The sequence below is a fragment of the Phaenicophaeus curvirostris genome, chromosome Z (genome assembly GCF_032191515.1).
Source record: "Phaenicophaeus curvirostris isolate KB17595 chromosome Z, BPBGC_Pcur_1.0, whole genome shotgun sequence".
In the NCBI taxonomy this organism is placed as follows: domain Eukaryota; kingdom Metazoa; phylum Chordata; class Aves; order Cuculiformes; family Cuculidae; genus Phaenicophaeus; species Phaenicophaeus curvirostris.
The window spans coordinates 57,265,681-57,286,514 of record NC_091431.1 but is presented as its reverse complement, the minus strand read 5'-3'; the positions used below and the strand labels follow the sequence as shown (position 1 = coordinate 57,286,514).

Sequence of the window (20,834 nt, the reverse complement as noted above, 5' to 3'; positions counted from 1 at the left end):
GTACCAAAAGTTAGTATTACCAGACCACAAAAAAAAAAGCAGTTAAAAAAGACACTTAGAAGTAATTAGTGTGTTTTTGAAAACATCCTAGCCTTGGAAGCAATGGTTGGACTAAGTAGGCAGGTAGTAGCTTACAGTATTTCAGAGACAGGCAGAAGGTGGATTAGATGGAACGTGGCCTGCAAGGCCAGTTCTAATAAACATACACATTGGTCAGCAGAGAATTCCCCACTTGTGGTTTCCACAGCCACTATGAAACTTGCATAGAGAAGGCAACCCATCCCCCAGTAAAGTAACTGCTATTATTTTCCAAGAGGAATGTGTTCTGACAGAGGAATGCTCCTTCAGCCTCTGAAAAAAAAACCAGTCACTGCTGTTTTATGATAGCATAGCTGTCATTAGGCACCCACCCTCTGGGATGCAGTTAGAAGGTGCTGAAGTGAAGCTGGAAGAAAAACAAGACATGGCGTTTTGGTTTAACAAAGTTTCCAGATACAGAAATTACTGTTGGAAGAAATGAACTGTGGAATACTGAAATGTTACAGATTCTGCATTCTGGATCTGTTTTAAATAACCCTGACTTCAAGAGGTAATCTTATACATTTACTCTAGCATTCAATTTCTTTGTAATGAAAGCAGAAGACACAAGCTAACACTTACATGCATACCTGTCCTTCCATGCAAGTTGGCAGACAAGGACAAGGGAAGCAGAAATGACAAAGACAAGTGCTCTTCCAGGGCCTTCAGAAATTTCTTTGCAGAACAGCGGCACCAGAGGTCACAGCACAAAAGGTTTCAGGTGGTCTTAAGCACAGTTCTTTTGCTGAAAGTGATATAAATCCCTTGCTTGCTCTCATAGCGCAATATTTAGTGTTTTGATTTGCGGTTTTATTAGTGTCAGATTAGAGAGCTGACTAGACTAAGTTACAGTTTAAAAAAAAAATCATCTACAACAGTGCCGTAAAATTTCTAGTTATCACTGGAGGAGGGTTTTATTGTGATTTTTTTTTTAAAATGCTGGTAGAGACAGTCTCCAAAAATTTATCTTCTTCAATAAAATTAAAACTATGAAAAACAGAAAGGTGAGATGTAAGGAAAAAAGTAAAGAATTTTAGCAACCACACAGGTGTTATTTGTGGCTCATGATTGCTACTAGATACATACTACCAATACATTCAGATTCAGGGTATAGGTTTTGTTTTATCTTCCAAGAGCTTCAGTAACTTCAACACCTTGGTTATTTGCTGCTCTCAGTTTCAAAGAGGCCCTGCAGCACTGGTAGTGAGGTTCCAACACACTAATTGTTGTAGTCACAGGGAGAAGGTCATATTCCCTCTCTCCTCTGCATTTAGAAGAATGGTAAAAACTACAGAGGTCATTACTTGCCTTTTAAACTGTTTACAGCACAGGTGCACTTAATGGCAATTTTTATGACCAAAATTGGTATGGTATAATCAGATAGTGATCTGGGAACAAAATCTTTAAACAACCGTTAATCTGTTTTCATCTCTATTTTTAAACTTACGAACGTGATGCTGAATTGCCATGCATCAAGTTGCAAGGCACATTTTAAGGCCAAATTATTCTGCAGTTCATATGCACGCATACCTAGATGTAGGAAGAGTATCAATTCCTATAGTAGCATTCAGAGTCAAGCAATCATGGTGCTTACTTATTTGCACACCATAACAAGTTCAACTTGATTTTTATGATTTTTAAACAAGGATGAACTCAATTTGCCACATCTGGTAAGACGGAAATAGAGACACTGGGCCAAGTCCATATTCATAAAGTCTATGAAGCTACTGAAAAGTATGAGACAGAAGAATTCTTCCACATTAGAATATGATGCTTCAGTCTTAACTTTCACACAAAGATGCTCCAAGCAACTAAAGCTAGCTTTTTAGGCTTGTACACTGCCACAAATCAAAGTACTTCTTTTAAGAGGTCTGTTGGCTGAAGTGATTAATTGAAACTTCCTGTTTTCCATCACGTGAAAGTCTGATATGACAAGAACCAAAAACCCAAAGCGGCACAAAATGCTTGTTCAGCTATCCCCATGAAGATTATGTAGTGCATAAAAGTAAGTCTCCAGTAGGTCTGGACTGCAAATCTTCCTCAAAAACAGTCCTTACTGTACTTTGTCAAATTACTTTTCACTTAATTTCAGTATTTCTATCTGTATTCAGATAAAAATAGCTAGCTTAATTTATCAGAAACGCAGGATAAAGTGTGAATAGGCACTAATGAAGGCCTTAGTAGAGCCAGTCTCTTCTCACTGAGGCATATAGCCCCCTTGTCTCACAGTCTGCGGGAGGTAACTTTTTGGCATTTCATCAACTGACTGTGGATTTTTGTCCACTATTTCAGGTCTCACAGTTTGTCCTTCAGTACTTGCAGCTGAAGTATCTGATAGAGCAGCTTCCTGGGTATTTTCTTCCAGCCCAAGGCCCAATGGCTGTGAACTACGACCTGGTATCTGCAGCTGTGTGAATCCAACAAGATGCCCCTCATTAGCAGGCTTTGTTCTTTCAAAGCATGGCCTGTCTGCATTGGTTTCATCCTGACCACCATTTTGTTTGAAATACTGCTGCCTCTGTGTCGTACTGTCACCTCCTCCAGTGTGATCCTCTGATCTCTCTTCTGAATCTAGCAGTGGCTGAGTTGACTCAGACCTTGAAAAGACTTGTACAGGTGTTTGGTCTCTATAGCCATTAAGTACTACAGTTGAATACTGTACAGTGCTTGAAGTGTTTTGTGTAGTTTCACCTTCATCGCTGTCAGAAACACTTTGCCTAGGAGAAGACATGCACGAGGATCCTCCAATACCACTGCTGTGCCCCTCTGAAGTACTTTTCTCCTTTTTAAGTAAGTCAAAGGGCTTTAGATCTTGTTCTGAAAAAGACTTCTTGTCATCAGCTTCTATTTCTACGACGCTTACATCTGTAAAGCTGCCTTCTGGGTACATCTGATCTTTGGAACTAAAGTTATGCTGAAAGAAAGAGATTGATGTTGCCTAAGAGTATGGTTATGTTAGAAATCAAAAACCCCATTAAACATCTGAATTCTTATTCTGTAATTGTTTTGAGTTTCTTCAAAGTTTTTTCCTTTGTAATTTGGCAGTATCTCCAAACTACCTGTTACAAAATTAAGGGTGTAGCTTTGCTTTCAATACAAAGCCTTAATTATGTAGCCACACTGAGAATGCAAGCTTTTCTCCAATTTTAATTAATCCTAGGAGCTGTAAACAGAAACATTTGCTGTGCGTCACAGGAACATTCTATATTAAGGTCATACACACCTTACTTACAATAATGTATTCAGCACTGCAGTACTTCATGGAAGTAAGCCACAGTCTATTGAACAGAATCCACTATGTCATTCATTGTACACCAGGCATGAATTTAGCTGCCATATCCTCACCCATGAGGAACTCTTGGAGCTTTCTCTCATTCATGACTTAATTGTGCCAGCAAGTCATTTCAGGGTTTTAAGAATGGTAGTAATGGATTCTGTTTACTTAATGCTGATTTCCCATGAATGAATAAAATAATTAGGGCTTGACCCTTCAAATCAACATTGTGAATTATATTCAGTTTACTAAAGCCTGCTCTATGCTGTGAACTTGTACTAGGGTCACGTATTTCTAAAGCTGAATCTACTGATACAATAAAGTCTCCAAATCATATCATATCACAATATCATGAAACTTAACATCCAGGGTTTTTTTTAACCTTGTAGTCTGTGTGTGCTACAAGGCAGAAGGCTCTCGCTGGTTATTTTATTTGAAACCTTGTGGACTAGGAGGATACAGAAAGATAAATATTACCTTAGCTGGAACTTGAGGAGACCACTGAGCAATGTTACTCTTGGATGGATCAGGGACAATAGGCCAGATATGCTTTTTAATTCTGTAAAGGATTAAAAATAGAATAAAATGACAAGATGCACCCCTCAAATGCCTATGCTGATAGCAAATACTGCGTAATCCAGGACACCACTCCCTTACACAGCAATTTTGCAAGAAAGCTTATTTCCAAATAGGAACACTTCCTGCACTTCTTTGCAGCTGTACCACCACATTAGGCATAGCATCCAACGTAAGGCAAAACAACAAATGGTAACGGTTAGTGAGGGATTTTTAAATTTACAGCACTAAAATTTACAAAGCAGTTGTTTAGGTCAAGTCTGAGGCATGTCAGTATAAAAATCTACTATTCCTCGTTGAAGTTAACTATTAATATCACAGCTTTCAAATCCTAAGCCAACTTCACAACTGAAAATACAATGAAAACATCTGAAGAAAAGCTTGCTTCGTCTTTTGTAACTCTGAACTCTTGTGAATCTAGTAACAGTTACTTAACAACAGAAGTTTCTGTAGATAAAACGCTCTCAACCAAACTAACTTTGAAACTGATGTATGTATCCTGCTCTTCATAAACAGCCTCCAACAACAGATTCTCTGTAGGAGAATTTTTGACAATATTGCAACATGGGCTTTTCAACTGACATCCATTAAGAGCTGACCTTATGAGCAGCAAAGAGGTCAGAAGCAAGAAGGCACAAAATGCTATATTCAACAAGAAAGAAAAGATAGTTGGCTGAGGACATCGGAGAGGTGCTATTCCTTGTCAGGGAAAACACTTCAGTAATAAGCTCTCAGCTAAAGCCACAGACAAGAGCTCTAGAGTAGAGAAACAAGAGCTCTAGAGTAGAGAAACAAGAGCTCTAGAGTAGAGAAACAAGAGCTCTAGAGTAGAGAAACAAGAGCTCTAGAGTAGAGAAACAAGAGCTCTAGAGTAGAGAAACAAGAGCTCTAGAGTAGAGAAACAAGAGCTCTAGAGTAGAGAAACAAGAGCTCTAGAGTAGAGAAACAAGAGCTCTAGAGTAGAGAAACAAGAGCTCTAGAGTAGAGAAACAAGAGCTCTAGAGTAGAGAAGGAGGCAGCAGGATGTTTTCTAGCAGACAGGCAGAGTTTGACTGAGGTTATGCAAGGCAGGTTAAGATGCCTGCCTACCTTCTTAGCTGTTAAACTTACTAACACTGTAATTAAATATATCAAACATAGCCAGCAAATAGATTTATCCTTCACAAACTAGGGAGCCTCATTCATTCCACTCTCCTAGCCCGACTAAGCGAACAGACAGACAAGATATCCTGATTAAAACCTAATTCAGACCAACTCTGTCAAGAAAAGCAGTAATTTCCTTGCAGGACTGAGACGTGGAACATCTAGTTTGTCCGTGAATAGTTAACAGTAAGAAATTAATATCAGAAGAAATTTCTCAAGGAAAACATGAAAATGCTTATCACAATGTATGCGTGCTTTACCTTCTTTTTCCAACTTAACTGCAGAATATTTACTTGTTTTTATTGAATTATTGCCGTTTCTCTGTTATGCCTAGAAATATCAGAAGCACAAGAGAAAGACTTCACTCATACTTACAAGTCACGTTTGTTGAAGCAAAACAAAACTCCAAGGAGCACAATTAACAGGAATGCTAGACACACAGGTACAACTATGGCTTCAATTTCTCCTTTTCCTGAGGAAAACAAACAAGCAGTTACAGCTCATGCTGGCATTTGAGGAACTCGGCAGCAGCACACATTCCCAAAGGGACAGGGAGTATCTGAAACTGAATACACCCACAGCACTCAGTCTTAAGCTTCACCTTCTGAAGAACCTTTTCATCATGTGGTAAGAGCCTGTTGGTGAAAACAAAAAGCTCTGTCCCTACAACCTAATGCCTTGCACCAACAAAACAACACAGGTTGCTCTGGAAGCTGTAATACTGACAGAACAGGTAATTTTACAGTTCAGCCAAAACCAACAGTAACATCTATATGAATTCATCTGCGGTCCAGGTGTTTTCAGTGGCCTATTGGCTGCCATAACATTATATAGTCAAATAAGTAACTTAAGCAGTCACTACTTATCCATTAGTTTATTTGGTACACGAAAACACTTTCTGTCTGTAAAAACTTAGAGTAGCATTATTATGTTTTCTTTCCAGTGTTATGCACATTAAGAAACCTTACAGGGTGCTTAGGGAAGAGCAACCCTATAAAAAAAACCCCTGCTAAACATAAAGAAGCACTTTCCACAAGTAAGTTCAGTTAATGTTATGGCTCTTGCCATTATAAATATGAAGTGCTCTCTAAAGCTGAACATATAATGTATTTATGCTCCAAAATGAGCATCTATAGAGAACCATAATGAACTGTAATAGTGATATGAGCGAGAATGTGTAAACTGAGGATGGCATGTGCTGACTGTCACCCAGATTAGCAGATCAAGATCTCAGCACACCTCTGGACCTTTTCCGTACACCCCCATCAGGATAATAAAGGCCAGCCTACCTTCAGGTTAAAGCAAATACTGCACTCTAAGACCAGAGTAGGAGCCATCAGACATTAGAAGGAAATACAACGGCACTAAGTAAATCCTAACTGCTCACAGAAAGCTGGGACAAAAAAAATATGTAGAGCATGCTCAAACACACCCAAATGTGGCATGTTTGCCAACATGAAAGAGCAATCCAGGAGACCCGCAGAGACTAGTTTGCCCCCTGTACTAGAAGAAATCCTACTTAACTCCTACATAACCCATCTCTTTGTGACTGAGTGCTAGATAGGCTATCCGAATGTCATGCACCTTGAAAGCATTACTGCAACTGAAACTTTTTTCTTTGAAATAAAATGAATTTGTGCTCCTTCTTGCACAGAGCCTTGTTATACTGCTCCAACATTACTTCCTACTTCCAATTGTGCCCCTCTTCCTTACCAAATTTTTGTGTAGTAAAGGTAAAATCAGGACCACTCCTGCCTCCTTCATCTGTGTATGCCATCATCCGCACAGTATACAGTGTGTCACTGGTAAGAGAAGAAAGGGTATACTCTGTCTTGGAAGGATCCACTGTCACAGCTAAAGAGAGGAGAAAGTTTATACTAGTTTTATGTACCATTTAGTGGATCTCCACAAATACAGCATCAATAGGACATCACGTCTTCAGATGTACAGATGTAAAACAGTTCTAGTACACACGGCATGTGAAAGATACAGACAGAAAGACTAAACTTCTACAAGAAATGCTGAGATTCATTTACTGCTAATTCAAGTGTTCAAATTCCACCTCTTTCTTGATGATGTTTTAAGTGTTAATTTCCTGGAGATTTTTTTTTTTGCCCCAGAATATAGCTACAAACTAACCTAGTAATAAAGCTGAGGCTTGAAGGGCTCTAATAAACAGGAATACCTAGTTACTAACTAGAAAAAAAATGGTTAAGTAGAAATAACAAGAAGTAGCATAGGCATAAATAATTGACCCTTCCAATTTAAGCCAAGTCTATAAACATATAAGTTTTGGTAGTCCTCCTTGTCCTATACCTGCATGTCACACACATTACTGAACTAACATGCACTTCAAACAAGATATTTTGCATCAGTAATACATTGATCTAGAGCTCCAGATCCCCCTGGTTTTTTTTTAGGGATTTGTCATGGTTAAATGCAGTCAACTCCTTTACATCTTGAATGGTCTAGCTTCATCTTTATGTATCACCACCTCATCCTGTATTTACATAGAAAGAGAGCACAATATCTACAAGTCAGCTTCCAGAAATTAAACTCAGTACTCTGTCATACACAGATGGAATGTTCTGAAATCTTTACCAGGAACTTTTCCATTTGGTATGGTGTAGAGCTATGCCTCATACATCAGCTTTATACCATCAGAACAGACTGCCAGCCATACTAGATTCTGTGTCTTGTTTTTCAGGAACATGTATTAGGAAGGAAGCAGATTGAATACTTCAGTGCCACAAAGCTCTTCTCTGCTTTGTTACCTGTTTCATTTCCATCAATAGTTTTGTAAAATATGGTGTAACTTCTGATAAATCCATTTTGTTCATCCACAGTGAGATGGTTCCATGTCAAAACAGCTTCAGCTTTTCCTACTTTTTTTGTCTGAACAGTTGGTCCTTTTGAAGGACCTGTAATAGGAGATGAACATTAGTTTCTTTTGGGCACCCTCTCATCAACAGAAGCTGTGCATCAATAAACACTGAACTGTTACTGCATAAAACCTTCAATGGAACTGGTGACTAACTCATTTGCAAAGTGTTATTTTCAGACAACATAGCAAATCCAAAGATCTTTTAAAAGAGAAACTTCCAGGAATCAAGATATGAAAAACTAATTAGCAGATCACATGAAATATTAAAATGAAATTAATTAGTCATGGCTTCATAATTGAAATATAAATAAGTCAGCATAGAAATATTACTTCACCAATAAAAGAAAACTCATGTCAAATTATCTGATACAAAAGTTGAAAAAAGGATAAGAGTCAGCCACAGGTATCTGTTTAACTCCTAAATACTGTAAATAAGCAGAATGGATGTAATAGAAGGGACAATATCAATTATGTCAGATGACCCTCAATGTAGGACCATTTTTCATTACATAATGCACATTAAAGCAAAGGTCTCATTCTTTTTAGACAAGAAAGTCCATTTATATGCTCTAGGATGATTATTTTGTACTTACGATCCTGCTGAAGATAAGCCTTCACTGACTGTCCACTTCCCTGGCCATCAGCATACAGAGGGTACACAGTTATCAGGTAACACTTGAACGGCTTAATATCACCTAATAGAAGGAATTTAAAATGTGTTGTTTCACAGACAGTCAAATTCCTCAAGATCCTTCTCATCTGCTTCAGATACTGGAGTCTGGGTTTTGGATGTTATTAGATGCATTTGTATCCAAAGCAGCTGACAATTTTGTTCTAGAACTTACTGATATACTGTTCCAAAATATTAACTAGAGGAACAATATAATGGTTCACACGTAGAGGTAATACACATACTTCACGGAAGTCCTTTTTTTCCTGATCTATTTTAAATAGAACGCCTTTCTCTTTCTGTAGCACATAACCCCAAAATTAACAGCTTGAGCTACTGATCATAATCCAAAAAGAATTGTAAGGCTGATCAAGTTTCATTGTTTGTACTAGAAGAGAGATCAGAGAATTTGCTTTTGAAGGAACTCAGCTTTTTTCACTAGCTTAATGGTTTCCAAGAATGAGACTAAAACCAAAATGCAAATAAACTCCTTGCTGTTACATAATACAAAACTACCCAATATCCCATTTTTAAAATTTGACAATATACAGATACTCCCACACTCAATTATCTAAGAAGGCTTCAGCATCATCCCAGATTCCTGTCTTACAATAAAACTCTAGTCAGCACAAGGATGTTTCTTACTTTAAGAATACACACTAGGTTTCCAGAGTGTTCTGCAAAGTATTTGTAGACTTATGAGCTAAATACCTCTTAAGTATGTTCCTTGAACATTTCCCGGTTCGTTCTGCCATTCTATAACACAGTCTGAGCTGTTGGACACCAGGCACCATTCAACCACATATTTAAGAACGTAACTGTTAGGAGCAGTCCACCCTACCCACAACTTGCCATCTTTAGGTAATGTTCTAACATTCCTCACAGGAGCTGTGATGAAAGAAAACAGAAAAGTGACAAGTATCACCAGCTGTTCCACCAGATATTCATAATAGTATCTACCCTGTCAAATGTGGATACTTTTAGGTTACTGTAACAGTGAAAATTTGGCAGAACCTAAGTAAACCTAAAAGCTATTTTCTGAAATTTGCAAGCTTATGTTTGAAACTCTGTTTCAGAGATCCAAACTAAGTAGTACTAGGCTATTTAAAACCTGAAAATTAGACCCAGCTTCTTTGCCCTCGAAAATGGTGAGTTGCCTTGTTCCACACTACAGAGATACTGTATGTATTCAAATGAAGCTGTGAGTATGTAAAACCACACATTCCACAGAATACTAATACCACCATGATAAGGCATAAGACTGTAAATGAATTCAGTAATGCTTTAATTATGTGTTCATGTAAGAGTATCATTTTACAAAACTGAAGATCTCTTATAACAAAAGCCATGCAGACACATTTGAGACACTATTAGGACACTAACCTTTCGAATTACTTGCTGGGATAAGTAAAACTGATGGAGGGGATGCTCCAGCTCTGTTGCGGGCAATCACAGTTACTTCATAAGTTCCATTTGGCAGCTTTAATGTAAGATTGGTGGTATTAACACTGTATTTCTCTGGTGGTCTGGGGATAGATGATTTAGCTCTTATAGTCACTTCATACTGTAATATTACTCCATTGGCTTCAAATGGCTCCAGTGCCTGTCAGAAACACTTTTTGATTAGAAAGATATTGAACAAACATGATTCAATCTTTATTGTCTTTGATGCATCACTGAAAAACCCAAGTGCGAGTCAAGTTACATAGATCAAATGGCTACGTACTTAAGGAAAGTGCAAATAACCTGCTCTCATTTCTGTAAAGCATGGATTAAATATTTTTTTTCTTGGCTCATAATCCTACCTAGTAGTTTAATAAAAGCTATTCTGTAAAAATTGCAGAAGATGCATGGATGAAATCTGCATGCTGTGACTTTATAACACAATGACACAGAAGGAATGGCACGTCTTGAACTGTGTTGAACCCAAACACAAACAGTCCGAGTAGGTCTTTTTATTATACACGGAAAAATGCTTGCTTTTGTCTAACAGTATTAGTTTTCAGATAACTTAAAAGCATACTGTTAAAACTGTAAAGTATCAACAGTTTTCAAATCCCAAGTTATACAATGCTAGAATTGGCATGCTGCACAAGAGTTATATCAGAAAATGATGCCACATTGATACATATAAGTTCGTACAAGCCACCTAGTAATAGGGAAAAAGTAATAACAAAGAGACAGATTAAACGCAGTAGTTTAAATACCAAAAAAACCAGGCATAATTGCATTCATTTACTCAGCTCTCGACTGATCAGCCAACTAGACACAGCAGCCTACTGCATGCAAATGTGCAGTGCTTTATTTAATAGATTTGGCCTCCGGAATGTCTCTAGGCTTAATGGATTCTGCAGCTGGTGCATCCCTATCTAGAGTGTGTTAGAAGTTTCATGTTAGGCCTTCTGCTCTATCCTGAAGGTTAACTTTGTTGAAGGGAAAGTTTCCAATTCCACAGATTGCTTAAAGACAGCAAGTCAGGAATCCAAAAGTGGATTCTATATACTCTGGATCACGGATGTATTTCAATTAACTGATGGTCTTCACATCTGTAGTTTTAGCTTTTCATAACTGTTATAAAAAGAATACTAAAGTCACTTCTCATATCAATAAAACCTCTACTATTTCCCAACTATTTACTCAAGATTGTAGAGGTAAAATTTTGCCACTTCAAGCCTCATGTTTTTAAAAGAATGCTCAATTCCTTCAGTGTATCATGTTGCTCTACCTTCCACATCAGATGCACAGTCCAGGAAGCAGGTGAGCGAGACACATCAATGATCCTCCATATGGATGGTCCTTTAGATGGTTCTGATGGAACAGCAGAAATATTTTTATTTAATCCATCTGAATTCATACTCTGACTACCGTTAGATGCTTAACTTTTTTTTTAAATAGACTAAAAGTATTTCCTTAGTTCCTCAAAGAAAATAATGCTTGGTATATTGAGTAGCACACCTGCAGGGGAAGGGTCCCTGAAGGGATAAGCAAAACACCAGTTCTGCTCCAAGTGCATAGTAGTAGAATTACTTAAAAGTCACCATGCCAAGCATACACAATGACAGGCTGAAGATGACAGTGTTGAGTGAAGCATGACCGACCCTACACTACGCAGGCCCTGTTCAGAGGCACTGCTCTGCATGTCTGCATACTGCAAACCCTGCTATGGTTTGTAGCTGCAGCACTCTCCTCACCCCTCAACATCAAGCTACCTAAAAAAGCAAAGTGCAGAAACATTAACAAGGAAATTAATTTCTTCTGCCAGCATTCCTCACGTTCGCTATATCCTTTATGCTATAAAGGGTAGCAGAATTGCAGTACTTTTGTGCAATACTAGAACACTTGCTGGTGTCAGCAGCAAAAAAAAATTAAGTGGTATTTCCACTACAAATTTAATTTTCAAATAGCATGTATCAATCTATTACAGTGCATAAAGCAACAAGAAGTGGCCAATTCTTTGTGAAGGCCTTAGCCTTAATAAAAAGATGATTTTAATGCATCTACATTTGTCATCTTAATAGACTGTATTGTCTCTGGAGTTATTTTATAGCATTTTTCTACAATAATTATTACGGGTTTTTGGCTGCTTTGCCTCTGAAAAACAGTACTAAGTCTACAATTTGCATCTTGTCTCTTATGCTTTACATACAGAGAGAAAGAGAACTGGGAACTGATGCAAAGGGAGTTCTTAATATCATTTGAGTACCCTGATTTGATCCATGTGAAACAAGCAATTGTTTATCTTCTCTACTAAAGATCATGAATGTGACATGACCTGCCCTGTGTTCATTTCCTACTGTAATGCCTTTGCTATGAGGCTAAATTAAGATACGTATAATTTAATCACCAACAATATTTTTGCAAAGCCAGGGACCACAGCAGAACAGCAGTGCAGCCTACACAGGCAGGCAGTCCTGAAATCCTCTTTGCTCGGGCTGATATAGTAACCACAGAAAAACTCCATACTGTCATTAGGAGTTGAAATACATGACTAGAATTTTGGAAGACTATTTTACAATATCTTTCTCAGAGACAGTTAACCGTGTAGAGCTGAAGCAATGCCATTATCTACACACAAATTCCATTTTGTTTAAACAAGTAGGGCATATGCTTGCCTAAAAGAACTCTAATAATGTAAGTTTTTGTGAAGAAAGCTCTTCTTTCCTAACTCCCATTTTTGGCTCTTTTCAGGGAGCATCTCTGGACTAGCTTTATGGAAAGCTATTCTCATACTCTTCAGAATGTACAGGTCAATTTGGTCTGTGAAAGTAACTCAGGAGAGTTCTCTTGCATGTATAATCAAACATCTCAAGTGAGGTCACACAGTTTTAGGTGACTACTCCCAGACTCCTGAGCACCCACACATTTTGGAAGTCTGTGATCTGCTCTCATATATTACTTACTATCTTCAGAGGTGACCCCAGTTTGCTCTTCACTCCAGTTACTCCAGTAGCCCACTCCATCTTCCTTCATGCAACGAATTGAAAAGACATACTCTGTGTAGGGTCTGAGCCCTTGAATGCTGAATGAAGTTCTTGGTGAAGCTGTATCTTCAGGAGGAACCTGTAAATGGAAAAAAGATTTTGGAGGCAGCGATCAAAGATTGTAAGGATGAGTTCTATGCTACTACAGCTCCCATTCAATAGGTCTTCCCACTGTAGAAACACCAAATACAAAGATATAGTTTTCCTCCCCTCTTATTTCTGAAAGCTTCAATTCTCAACTGTAAAGAATCAGTTATAGCTGTGTGTATTTACCAGGTACAGTACAATACATACACTAGAATAGGTAAGCAGGTATCTCAGCATAAGCTCTCATATTCTGCTGCTTTCTTTTTAAATTAGTTTGACTCTACCTCTCCTTCCTTCCCATATAATTCCTTTATTCACTAATCTATAACATCCTGCGTCATTTTTCAGAGCTTTGCTGGGTTACCTGCTTGATTATTTGCAGCAAGACACTTAAGCGAGAAGCCTCCTATAAAGCTACAGAATCCAGGATCATTGCTTCTGCTGATACAGAACAGTGTTCCTTAACCAACACTGGAAACAGTTGTAGTTTCTTGTTAGTAAGTGAATTTATTTTCATAAGCTCTTTCCTTTACCTTAGATTAGCAACTGAATGCCAGATAATATTCTTACTGCATCCATACAGAACAGATGTGTGATGCAGATAACAGATATAAGTGGGTATACATTCACACTCACTCCATTACAAGTTACTCCACTTTAAATATAAGTGGTTTTTATAGTGAGCAACACTATAAGAGAAACAGCTGCAGATTAAACACGTGCCACAGTCAGTAGGTTACTCCTGAGTGCAAAGAATTGTTGAAGTACTCAAATTTTACCACAGCTAAGCAAGCTCAGTTGTTTTAAAAGTTACAACTGCAATGATCTTGTGTGTATGTTAAAAGGGCAAGATGAGCTAAAGCAACATAAGGGGACAATGCATCAATAGATCCTGGAGTTGCAGATGAAGCTGTGTAGGACAGTGCTCTTAAAAATAACAGTATAGGTGACCTTAATAATTAGTCTCTGAATCTAAAGCTCAAAAAAAGTTCCTCCAAAGGAATACAGCAATTAGTCACAGCAGGAGTGAGGGGACTTCCAGTTTGACAAATGGCTGTGTTACAGCAGAAGGGAAATAAGTTGCATTACCTGCATCCAGCTGGTGTCACCAACGATCCTATAGCGAATATTGAATTTCAGCTTCATCACAGCTGCTGAAATCCGGTTCTCCCAGGAAAGCTTCAGAACAGTAGGAAGTATTCCTGAGTTCACTGATAAGTTGTGTGGAGGCAGCGGTTTAACTGGAAGAGAAGGAGTTAAGAGTGAACTTCACAGCTGAATTTTTTGATGCTCCTAGCAGCTGGTACACTGTGCTATAGCACTACCATTAAAGCCTTCCACATGCTCTAATGACTACTTCATACCAGTTTCTAACGCAGACTGATCAACAAGAACTTGGTACCTGAATTGTGATCAAGTCCCTCACCTTCCCTATATTTGTACAGCACAGTTCAAGTTCAAAGAAACAATATTTTGGCAGTGCTTGTTTTTAATAGTGAAGAAACATTAATATACAATAACTGATTCTATGCATACTGCTGAATAATGTACTACTAAAGCTTTATTAAGTGGCATATAGTTACCAATCTCAATGGGATCAAGAACAAGAGGATCAGATTCAGCCTTCCCAAGAGCATTTGCTGCTTCTACCCAGACTTCCAGGTTAACAAAGAACTGAGCATCTCTAATTGTACAAGAATTGTTTACTTCTTCTGGTATACAGTCAGGAAAGTTCTCTTGTGGCCTAAATAAAAGAGAATGAAAAGCAAGGTATAAAGCAGTAAGTTTGGTTTTACCTTTAGAGAAGGCTTTTAAGTAGATCAGAGTGATCAATCAGTTCAGCTCGTATGTTCTACCTCTACCATTGTCTTTGAAAGCAGAGGAGTGGGAAGATAAGGTAATGAGATGAGAATGGCTTGTTCAACCGTAAATGCATGACTACATTAGAATAGAAGCAAGAATGAAATCTCTTGACTTCAAGTCACATGTCTTCAAAAGAACAAGCCGCAGTATTGTAATTACAAGGATGTATAAAAACCTGAGTTACCTTAAAAAGACCAAGAATTGAAACATGTAATCAAACAGCTAATAAGTAGGAGCATATTACTGTACTAAAATATGTAGTCAGCACCTGTATACCCTTCAGCATACAGCGCTACAGCTGCAACACAACCATTTATGCTCACCATCTTCTGCTACACTATCAGCAGACAGTTCTAGGGGCATCAAAAGATTTGCAAAGAACAAGGTTTTCCATCTATTCACACTTTCTACAACAGTTGTTACCAAAACACTTCAGCAGAAACAGGTAGATGGAAAGCTGTAGACAGTCATGCCTGCTTCCAGAGCAGGGCAGCAATTCTGTTTATTCTATTTTAAACTACAGGAGACCATTTGAAGAGTTTTAAGAATACTTAAAGTTATTTTGCTTTCATAGGAGAAATACTTTTGCTGAAGCTTTCATTTTAGGATGACTTGTGGACAACCATCATTCTTAGTAAGTACAGAGTAGATAATACTGCTACAAAACCCAGTCACTGGATTGGTTTGTTGGTTTCTCTACTTAGAATCATACAATAGTTTAGGTTGGAAGCTACCTTTGAAGGTCATCTAGTATGACTCTCCTACAATGAGCATGGACTTCCTACTTGTTTAGGATAAGACAGAATAGCTACCACAGAGAAGCACAAAACATATTTGGGTCCAACCAACTATGGTACTGAAGCCACACTAAACACGTACTTGAAGAATGGAAAAGTATGAGACAGCCATTATTCCAAACAAGGGCAGCAACAAAATTTCAAGCCTGATTCAGAATTACTTTAAACATGAACTTCTTTACCTCTTCCCTTCCCCCCAAAATAGATAGCAATGCTTCAGAAAACTAATTTAAGAACTCTTCCAAAGCACCAAGGAACTTTAAGGAAGTTTGACTTAGCCTACAAATACTCTTCAAAATTATTTAGATAGTCTATAGGGGGCTACTTACCACCTGTATTTCAACCTATACTGAGTGTCCAGGAATGTAGGCCTTCCAGGGTCCCAGGTACAAGTCATAGGATATGTGAGTTCTGGCACCTGATGCACAATGCAACTTAAGTTCTTGGGTTTCTCTGGGGGCACTGTATAGAAAAACCAGTAATAATTAATCTAGAGATTTCACTCCAACAATAATCATGCCAAATGTCCCATTAGAGCAATATCAGAGAACACAAGAAGTATATATAGTTAGATATATTTTCACAAAGGGGGCAAAGCATTCTAGATACCATCCAGCAATGGAAGTCAAGAAGCTAAACCAGCTGTTCTTAGAAACAGCAGGCTATGTAAGGAACAAGAGCCCAATGGTAAGGAACAGCAGATTTCTCATTCTCAGAGGCAGAAAACCTGGTATCAACCATATTACCCAAATCTGTTTTAATTCACAAAGAATTGCTAGTGAGGCCCACAGCTGGACTGACATAAATTGATTTTGCCAACAGCCTGAGCCCGATGGCAATTGCGACAAATTTATTCTCCCCTACCTAAGCTACAGAAGAAGGAAGAATGCTTTAGCTGCAAACACCTACAAGAAAGATAAGGTATCTTCATCTATGCACTTTAACAGTGCGTAAGAAACTTTTTCTGAGTGTAGGTGAACTACTTTTTCCCCTTCTTAAATTCAAATCATAGGATACAAAGAGTTAGTTTCTAGCTTTTAGAAGACCACTATTTACGAGAGTATAATCTCCTTGAAGAATCTTATATTCTTTTAAGCAGAATGCTACTTTCAACAGAACCACCCTATGAACTTTAGCTTTGTTTTTGAATAGTTGCATTCTTCTCAACCCTGTTGTTAGTCTCACCATAAACAGAATTTTCCTTTAACTGACAGTGTGAAAATAAAGCAGCTTTAAACACAAATGTATCTCAAGATTCATACATGAACTACAACTGCAGAATATGATCTGCACTGTAATTCAGTGTATTCGACACTGTATCTATCCTCACATTCCCATATATTTTGCCTGTCACATCTTTTCTGGCAAGAAGTTTACTCTTCAGAAATTGAAACAGAAAACCCTGTTCTTCCGTGAAAGCGTTTTGCAACTCATTCTAGAGCCATATTAGTTTAAACTGAACTCAAGCCAGACTTTTGTAGACCTTTCAATAACTGCAATACCTTCTGCCAACACTAGGAGGCAACATAATTCATCACTTATTCATACTCTGCTATTGAGCTCATTTGAACACTTACAGTTTCAACTACTTAAGAAATAGTATACTAAGCTATTCATGTTACTTTCTTGAGACCTCAGTCTTGTCTCAAAACACACTTGCTCAGCGCTATGCAAGTGCTCTTATGCAAACAAGGAAAGATTTTAAGTAGTTATAAAGTATTTTCTTACGTATAGAGGTAGAGTAATCCAAATAGTATATTCTATCATTAAAGGCAGTTTGGATTAGCTTCAGGGATACAAATAGACTAAATATTTCTCAGTTCATTAGTGAATAAAAGATTAATTTCATAGTGTTATTATGTAAGCAGGATACATGGCCTTACTGTACTTCCTTGAACACTGTAACAAAAGTAATAAGTAAGGAAAAATTAATTTACTGCCTAGGATCCATTTCAATTAAATTCACATCTTTCCGTACATTAAACCTTCCTGGTTCAAAATTTTTCTTTTGTTAGCTGTTGTTCTGTTTTCTTCCTAATTTAACACTAAAATATTCCAGAGTATTTTCTGTTTGATAGAAAATTTTATGCTGTTCATATTTACCAGCTTTGACAGCATGCAATTTGATAATGTTTTTATAAAATTATCCATGAACTAGGTTCCTGGAATGGAAATAGGTGTCTCAGAATGTGCATATTTTATTTATTTGCATTCTTTTCCCCGATTCTCAAGAGCAATTTTCTTAAGACCAGAATAAAATGCCAAAAAAATGGTACTCACAGCCTACTGTGACAGTAATTCCATAAATGTTCTGCTCAATCTGTCCATCTGCTAAAATGTTGCATGTCAGAAAAGGAGCTAGTGAAGAAGTGACATTAAAGGTGACACTGGAAACTGTTCTGTTTATTTCACGATACTGTTCTTTAGGTACTACTCTATTTTTAACTTTCCAGATAATTTGATTAGCATAGATATTGCCAAAGTCAAGACAACTCTCATTCAAAATGCATAATGCTGTGAAATTGGAGCCGAGGGCCAACACAGGAGACTCTGGGATGATGTAGCCACATGACTGTACAAGTCCACCTGAAACTAAAAACAAAAAGAACGGTGTCTTTACTAAAAACTACAGAGCATTCCATATTCAACATAGCAGATACAATACTGGTGTAATGTTAAAAGTACTATGTGTGTTAAACAGGAACTACAGTAGCTACTTGACAGTATTAAAACTCAAATGCATTAGTAGACCACTGAGCAGATTTAAGGGACATACAAATGCAGTGTTCCAAAGTCTTGCCAAAACCATTTTACCAAGCAAGAAAAGCTCTATTAGAAAGCTTTTAGTGAGAGAGAAAAGTCAAGGACTGATAGTTTAGTAGGGTTTGAAGGAAAATGTAGTATACTTGAGGTTACTCTTGCAGCTAAAGAAGTACTTGCTGTTGAAAAAGTTAACAACAAAAAAACCCCTGTGCTAAGTATGCACCTTTACTGCATTGGACTAGTTTAGAAAAACTGCATGCAAACAGTTAAACACCTGAGTTACCAATTTCAAAAGATTCAATGTGTATGCTAAGCGTATTTGGGAATTACAGGGAACTCTGCACATTTTCTAGTACTCTACTTACAAAGAACTTCAACACAACAATACAATTATGACTACTGCTACACAGGCATACAGAGAAAAGTGTCAAGTTTTAAAGATGACATAAATGACTGAAATATGGCCTCAAATCAACAGCCATAAACATCTTCAGGATGATAATTTACTATACAATAGAAGTGGCCCGTGGCTCTAACTTGATCACAAGGCCTACTCCACCAGTTCACTGGCAGCTTAATGCTCTAACAGCATTAAGCTTTAATTTAGATACCATCTAGCATATGCGAAATTAAACTTCAGTTTGCTACAGTGAACAGCTCCAGCTATGTCAGTGGAATCAATACAACCCATCACTGGTGAAAGCTGCTATTTGCTATCTCCGTATGCAGACAAACAATGAATTGAAGCAGAAGAGAGTACTGGTTTAACGTGCATTATTTTACCATAGTATTAAAAGCACAGACTAAGTCTCTCTGTACTAACACGCCTTGCTTTCTGCCCTCATGCCACAAGCAGACATCTACACAAAAAGCAAGCATATGCCTCATGCATCTGATTAAAGAAGTTCTGCAAGTGTCCTGTTTTTGAGATACAGAAGTCTTACCTTTAAGAGAACAAATATTCAAAAGCAGATATAACCCATAGGTCGCCCAGTTCCACCAGGGTGGATGGGTTCCAAACATGCTGCACAGAACTCCTGTAGTAGAGAAAGATCTTTTTTAAAAAACCTAAACTATTACTCTTCCCCATAGATCAGTGTCAAATTCAAATCTGTATCTGACTGATGACAAACATGTATGCACATTTACTTTCCTACCTTCGCACTCTAGAGAAAGAATGGGCATATTGTTTCCATTTTACTTATTGCAATAAAGAAATCCAATATCTCCTTAGGAGAACTGGTGCAGTTTATAAAGCTCTTTTAAGTTACAAATTTAAGAAATACATCAGCTTAAGGTTTGCATCGTATATGGAAATGAACTTCACTGGTACTTATGTGGGAAGTTCAGTTGGAATGGAGACAGCAACACTCTGTCTCAGGTTTTAAAACAGAATGTACTATGCTTACTAACCTAGCTTTCAAAGGTAGATATAAACACTTTGCACAAGGTTTAGAACAACTCTCCACAAAACAAAGTGTTTCATTCACAAGAGTGACTTAAAATATTTCAAACAATTATAACAATGCTTCCACATTAAGGGTTGATTACTATTAAAAATGAGAGTTTGTAATTCCTCAAAAGTTAAAGTTTTTTTTCAGCATTTTATCTTCTTTACTTCTGTATTGCAGGAGAGGTCTCTTGTTCTCCATTTTTCCACTTCAGTAGTTTTGAAGTCACGAAGCCTTTCCTAGATTTCTCACCTTGCAGTTATAAACCAGCCATAAATTACTAAAAGCAAGTGGCCATTCCCTAAGCATATGAACTTTATTTTAGCTACATTTATGCATCTTTACAGGAGTAGGCAGATTGGCTTAGTCAATTAAGACATTTGGTCGACAGCCTGATTTCTAGAAGTAAACTTCATACTGCTCTTTTAGCTAGAAACTAAACATAGAATTTCTAAGTTTACTAAGACTTCAAGTGAGATTGCCTACAGCAGCCCTGCTTCTGAAGTTTTCTTTTCACTGACCTGACCAAACTTCTTTGGAAGCTGATGATTTTAAGCTTTATTCCTATAAAAAGGCAACTCACCAAGTTTAAAGGAACTCCACAGCACTTCTTAGAAAGGAAAATGTAAAAGCTACATTTACTGTTATCAGAAGGAAGAGAAACTGCAATTTATGACAGGAAATACCGTCTTGCTTTGATTGCATGTAATTCACTTCATAATGTTAGAAGGATGCAAGCCATTTCATACAGATCAATAAAACTAGAC

The 20,834-nt window shown here is 37.6% G+C and overlaps 1 protein-coding gene across 1 annotated transcript; it reads right to left on the bottom strand.

The window, feature by feature from the left end:
• Window positions 1-966: 966 nt before the first annotated feature.
• On the bottom strand, window positions 967-19,653 carry IL6ST (interleukin 6 cytokine family signal transducer). The gene is made up of 15 exons (XM_069879782.1): window positions 19,561-19,653; window positions 18,134-18,445; window positions 16,183-16,315; window positions 14,777-14,937; window positions 14,283-14,434; window positions 13,026-13,185; window positions 11,351-11,433; window positions 10,009-10,228; window positions 9,337-9,513; window positions 8,549-8,650; window positions 7,846-7,992; window positions 6,785-6,925; window positions 5,447-5,543; window positions 3,830-3,911; window positions 967-2,992 (listed from the first exon to the last, which is right to left on the bottom strand). The coding sequence occupies exons 1-15, from the start codon at window positions 19,637-19,639 to the stop codon at window positions 2,276-2,278; spliced, it is 2,763 nt and encodes a 920-aa protein (XP_069735883.1). The 5' UTR covers window positions 19,640-19,653; the 3' UTR covers window positions 967-2,275.
• Between the last annotated feature and the right edge of the window lie 1,181 nt (window positions 19,654-20,834).

What these genes read in the sequence shown, in the direction of transcription:
- IL6ST (XM_069879782.1), bottom strand. Translation starts at nt 19,639, where the DNA reads ATGTTTGGAACCCATCCACCCTGGTGGAACTGGGCGACCTATGGGTTA. An exon ending in TATAGGTTGAAATACAGGTG is followed by an intron (nt 14,938 to 16,182) that starts GTAAGTAGCCCC and finishes TCTTTTATTTAG; the next exon opens with GCCACAAGAGAACTTTCCTG. An exon ending in CTGTGCATCTGATGTGGAAG is followed by an intron (nt 10,229 to 11,350) that starts GTAGAGCAACAT and finishes TGTTTCTGACAG; the next exon opens with GCACTGGAGCCATTTGAAGC.